General features: G+C 45.8%; 1 protein-coding gene across 1 annotated transcript in view; it reads left to right on the forward strand.

Annotated features, from left to right (window-relative positions):
• The window catches only part of CENPJ (centromere protein J), a 55,196-nt gene that overhangs the window by 42,427 nt on the left and 6,574 nt on the right, over positions 1–6,195 (forward strand). Inside the window, exons 9-10 of the mRNA XM_003796694.2 lie at positions 1,586–1,828; positions 5,426–5,510. Coding sequence (XP_003796742.1) covers positions 1,586–1,828; positions 5,426–5,510 — 328 coding nt within the window. The remainder of the gene's footprint in view (positions 1–1,585; positions 1,829–5,425; positions 5,511–6,195) is intronic.

Genomic DNA, 6,195 nt, shown 5'->3' on the forward strand with positions numbered 1-6,195 from the left:
AAGCTGTCACTCTGGGTAGAGTGCCATGAGATCACAGCTCACAGCAATCTCCAACTCCTGGGCTCAAGCAAGTCTCCTGCCTCCACCTCCCAAGTAGCTAGGATGCCTGCCACAACGCCTGGCTATTTTTTGGTTGCAGCTGTCATTGTTTGGTGAGCCTGGGCTGGATTCGAACCCGCCAGCTCAGGTGTACGTGGCTGGCGCCACAGCTGCTTGAGCCACAGGCGCTGCCCCTGCTGTTGAATTCTTAACCCATTTAGACTTGTATGTTACAATTGTAGTATTTTCATAATAAAAATGCTTACTAGAAATTTCTCATTTATTGGTTATAATCCACAATTATGTAAATGGAGAAGCTGATGTTCGGAGAGGTTCTTGACCTATTTTAAGCTTAGGCTGTGAGGTGGCCTGGGGCAGGCATGGGGTCAGGGCCACCTCCACTGCCCAGGATCTCCCACTGAGTGGGTTCTAGGTACTGGATTTCAGGGCTTCCTGGTACCTGTCTGTGCTCCTTTCCTCAGCTTTTGGTCAATCCTTATCACTTGCACCTACACATGATCTCACGTTGCTTCCAGATACTTCCAACAGTTTCTTCACATATTTAGTCCATCTAAAACAACTCATTTTCTTTTTTATTGAGTCAGAGCTCACAGCAACCTCAAACACTTGGGCTTGAGTAGTCCTCTTGCCTCACCCTCCCCAGTATCTGGGACTACAGGCATGTGCCACGTGCCACCATGTCTTGGTAATTTTTTTATTTTTAGTAAAGATAATGTCTCACTCTTGCTCAGGCTGGTCTCAAACTCCTGAGTGTAGGCGATCCACCTGCCTTGGCCTCTCAGAGTATTAGGATTATAGGTGTGAACCATTGTACCAGCCAGAACTCATTTCTTTTATTTATTTATTTATTTTATTTATTTTTGTGAGACAGAGTCTCACTATGTCACTCTCAGTAAAGTGCTGTGGTGTCACAGCTCACAGCAACCTCAAACTCTTGGGCTTAAGTGATTTTCTTAGCCTCCCAAATAGCTGGGACTACAGGTGCCCCCCACAACGCCCAGCTATTTTTTCTTGTTATTGTAGTTGTCATTGCTGTCTGACTGGCCCGGGCCAGGTTCAAACCTGCCAGCCCTGGTGCATGTGGCTAGTGCCGTAACCACACTGTGCTACAGGAGCTGAGCCCAACTCATTTTCTTAAAACCTGTTTCTTCTTACAAATCTCAGAGACAGTCAGTTTTAGGGCATGTAGTATTAACTTTGGAATGTTTTATTCTTCTCTTTATCTTAACTTATCCTTCAGTTCATTCATTCCTTTATCAGATCTCTCATTTATCTCCTCCCATCTTTTTCAGTTAATATCTTAGGTTAGTTAGTTCTTTATTACCTCATGGCAGTGCTATTGCAGTCAGCTTCTGTAGGGGGTCATCACCTCTTTGTCCTGCCTTCTGGGATTAATTTTGTTGCTGGCATGAGGTGAGGCTCTAACCTGCTCCTTGCTCCCCTGGCCTGAAGAACCTGGTGTCCTGGAATTGTTTCTTGTGAAGCCTTTCCTATTAATGTCCTTTTTTTTTTTTTTTTTGGAGAGGCTTTAAAACAGCAAATAGCAGACTTACGGGAAGATTTAAAAAGAAAGGAAGCAAAATGGTCAAGTACCCATGGCCGTCTCAGGAGCCAGATAGAAATGTTAGTCCGAGAGAACACAGACCTTCGGGAAGAAATGAAAGTGATGGAAAGGTTCCGACTGGATGCCTGGAAGAAAGCAGAAGCCATAGAGAGTAGCCTCAAGGTGGATCCTCGCGGGACTGCTGGGAAGAAAGGCGAGTCTATGGTAGGTTTGGGACCAGGTGGTCTGGTCAGGTTAGTGGGTATTAGACATATTCAAGCTTTCATATTCATAGAGACAGAGTAGGGTGGGAGACCTGGAGGCTGAGGCAGGAGATTGGGGCCCAGTTTCAGTTTTGCAAGAGGAAAAGTTTCTGGAGCTGGGGAGTGGTGATGACCATACAGCAATGAGGAGGTCTTCAGTGCCATGAACTGTGCACTTAGAAATAGTGGAGATGTAGCCGAGCATGGTGCTGGGTGCCGGTAGTTGTAACTACTCAGGAGGTTTAGGCAGGAGGATTGCTCGAGTCCAGGAGTTTGAGCTTGGTGTGAGTTATGATGATGCCAGGAGATTCTAACCTGGGGCAATAAGAGTGAGACTCTATCTCAAAAACAATGATGGCTCAGTGCCTATAGCTCAGTGAGTAGGGCACCAGCCACATACACCAAGGTGGGCAAGTTCGAGCCCAGCCTGGCCTGCTAAACAACAATGACAACGGCAACCAAAAAAATAGCCGGGCGTTCTGGCAGGTGCCTATAGTCCCAGCTACTTGGAAGGCCGAGGCAAGAGAATCGCTTAAGCCCAAGAGTTTAAAGTTGCTCTGAGCTGTGATGCCATGCACTCTACTGAGGGCGACATAGTGAGACTCCGTTTCAAAAAAAAAAAAGAAAGTGAAGGAAGGTGGTGAATGTGGTGAATTCTATGTAATAAATATTTTACCACAATTTAAATTTTTTTTTCAAACATTGCTCTATATACGTATGTTCAGTTCTTACAATGGAGGCATAATACAATAGGCAGATAATCTCAGTTAAAAACAGATTAGGGGGCTCGGCGCCTATAGCTCAACTGGCTAAGGCGCCAGCCACGTACACCTAAGGTGGCGGGTTCGAATCCCCAGCCTGGACCCGCCAAACAACAATGACGGCTGCAACCAAAAAATAGCCAGGCGTTGTGGCGGGCGCCTGTGGTCCCAGCTACTTGGGAGGCGGAGGCAGGAGACTCGCTTGAGCCCAGGAGTTGGAGGTTGCTGTGAGCTGTAATGCTACGGCACTCTACCCAGGGAGACAGCTTGAGGCTCTCTCAAAAAAAAAAAACAAAACAAAACAAAACAGATTAGGGGGCATTTTTGTGGAGTCACAAACAACAATCAAGCAATTGGCTATTCATTCATCTGTGTGAATGACTACAACATGCCAGGTACTACATTAGGTCATAAGGGTACAGCAGTGAATATAACAAGACAAAATTCCTTGCCCTCTTGGAGCTTATATTCTAATAGTGGGAGAAAGACTGTAAACATGACAGATAAATGTGTGGCCTGTGAGATGATGATGGTGAGAGCAGAGGAATAGCAGGTGGTTTGGGGTATGGTGAGGGGAAGGGCATGTATGAGGAATGGCCTGCAGAGGGCAGAGCAGTGGGGGGGCTTTGGGATGGACAACAAGGTGCATGCACAGCTGGTCAGTGTCCTGAGGGAGTCCAGGGGCCACTGAGGCAGTTCTGGAGTGACCTGGGAGCCTCTGGAGGGTGCTGGGTGAGGGCACCCTATTGTAGTTGGTACCCTGGCTGTGGGCTTGGAGTGGGTTCTAGGCAGCATGAGCAAAACCAGGCACATAGGCAGGGATTGTTGTGGGGATTCAGATGACAGTGGCCTGATGAGGTGGCTGTGGCAGGTAGAGAAGCAGACTGGGTTGGTTTCTGAGCTGGTTGAGGTGACAGCAGGGAAAGAGTCAGGAATGGTCTCTGCCTGTGCTGTGGTATAGGTTTGTGTTTGGGCCTGGTAGGCTTTCCACTCACCATGAGTGACCACAGGCTTGAGCGAGGGAAGACTGAACTGCTTACTGGACATCCCAGGATGTCCTGACCAGGCAGCCAGGCATGGCCAGAGAAGTTCCTGTTAAGGACAGATACTTGGGACAGCAGAGGGCAGGAAGAGAGGAGGCTGGCACAGTGCCGTGGACAAATGAGGAAGGGACCTTAGAAGGAGGGTGGTTGCTGGTACCAGGGGCTGCTCGAAAGTTCGGGATTAAGGGGTTTACCTCCTGGACTGGGCCTCTGTGAGATCCCTTCCCTAGGAGTGTGAGTGTGAGAGGAAAGCCTGGTGGTGGAAGACCAGCTAGGGACAGCATGGGGCAGCTTCGTGGCATACTTGTAAAGTGACGTAGAAAATGAGGTAGGGGCCGTATTTTTTTGGTGCTTTTAAGATGGTAAAATTAATGGGTGTTTGTGTATTGTGAGATAGGAGAGGAAAACACTTGATTCAGGGGAAGTGGGAGAATGGCTGACATGGTACCCTAGACTAAGGGTACCATGGACACCAGGACAGACCAAGCTCCCCCATAGGCAGCTGGCAGGAGGTGGGAGCTTGTCCCTTAGCAGTACAGGAGGTAGAAAAAGCCTGAGGTGGGCATCTGAGAGCTGAAAGCAGAGGCTTAGGGAAGGAAGCCTGATTTCTGGCCACCATGGGGCCCTGCCTAGTTATTGACTAACATTCAAAGTGAGAATTATTCTGTTTTTTTCTTGTTCAGGAGTGCAGGGTGAATGCCACCAATTGAGTGAGGACCAGGGAAGTTGGAAATGTGTGCGACAGTAGTGACTGTGGCAAACATGGCTGTGAGCTGCACCAGGGGGGCATTGGTCACAGGGTTTGAGGATGTGCCGATGTGTGTGAGTCAGCTGCCAGCGCAGCTGGGTCGGGGTGTTCAAGGATGAGCTGCATAGATAGGCTGTGGTCATCAGAAAATGGCTTTCTCCATCCCCTGGACTTTTTACTACAAACTTTCACAAAATAGAGAACATTTAAACACTGACCTGGAGTTAGCTACTGTGAACATTTTGCCATATTTTCATATGTTTTGCTGAACCATTTGAAATAACTGGCAAAAGTCATGACATCTTATCCCTAAATGCTTCAGCATTTTATTAAACGACATTGACTTTTTGAAGACAGCAGACTATAGAATACATTCTGGATATTTTAAGTGGAATGCTTTGAAATTGAGATTTTTGTAGTTATTGAGTTATTGATCATTGCAGCCAGCAATAGTATTGATGATGGCAGATTCTGGGGTTGGCCCATGGAGTGTGTAGCTGAGGCAGGAGGAGTACAGATTACAGGAGGTGTGAAGTGAGACAGGTACAGGGGACTATGTCACAGCTGGGGCAGGAAGGGGGCATGGCAGGGAGGCCTCACCCAGCTCATTCTTGGGAGAACTGGGCTCAGCTAGGACTCTGTCTAATTAGAACATGAGGGGAGTGCTTGGGAGGAGCTATGAGCCTTAATGTTCTCCCCACCCCAAGCACCTTGAGCTGTGGTCTTGTGCTGCTCTCATCTGCTGGTCTTTAATATTCAGGATATTTTAAGATACCTTGACTGTTTTGTAACTTGAAGAATGAATATATATCAGAAACAATCTGTTTCTGTGTATGTAATTCGTTCCTAGATAACAGCTTATTCACAGTAGCCTATTATGATTAATGAAAACAACACAAATGAACAAGCCTACAGCATTCTCATCATTAGCTGAATTCTATTAGTTTCACTCAGTACTAATATGTGGACTAACTTACTTTATATTCAAAATTATCTCCCATACATAGAACCCTTCTGTTCGATTTCAAAAGAATCTCATTTCTTCAGGAACTCAGGTAGAAAAATACAAGAAAAATTATTTGCCATCACAAGGTAAGAAGCTGCACAATCTTTTTGTAAAATATTTCAGAATTTAAAGAACAGAGAATTAATACCTAAGAAATAAAACATTGTAAATATAATTGAAGCCCATGTGCGTCATCTTACTCCCCCACCTAACTTCTACCCTGATGGCATTTTGTGTTTATTTTAAAAATTCTTTTGCTACATTGTGCCCGTAGTTTGATATATAGTTTGAGAATCTCAAATCCAAAAATTCAAAATACTGGGCGGTGCCTATGGCTCAGTGGGTAGGGCGCCAGCCCCATATACTACGGGTGGCGGGTTCAAACCCGGCCCTGGCCAAACTGCAACACAAAAATAGCCGGGCGTTGTGGTGGGCACCTGCAGTCCCAGCTACTTGGGAGGCTGAGGCAAGAGAATCCCCTAATCCTCCACAATTGAACCTTTAGAACATAGACATGACACACAAAAACACTCATTGGAGCATTTTGCATCTTGGATTCAGGATGCTCACTTCCAAGTATTTATTTGCAAATACTTTAAATTTGTAAATACTTTAAAATCACCCCAAATGGAAATTTGAAACACTTCTGGTTCCAAGCATATTCTATGGGTCCTCCTGCTATTTTCTTTTTTTTTCTTTCAATATGTATGACTTACCAATATTAACTTCTTAAAAACACCATCTGACTGTTTTTTGTTTTTTTTTTTTTTT

This window comes from Otolemur garnettii, unplaced genomic scaffold (genome assembly GCF_000181295.1).
Source record: "Otolemur garnettii isolate 467f Iridium unplaced genomic scaffold, OtoGar3 scaffold00106, whole genome shotgun sequence".
NCBI classification, from domain to species: Eukaryota; Metazoa; Chordata; class Mammalia; order Primates; family Galagidae; genus Otolemur; species Otolemur garnettii.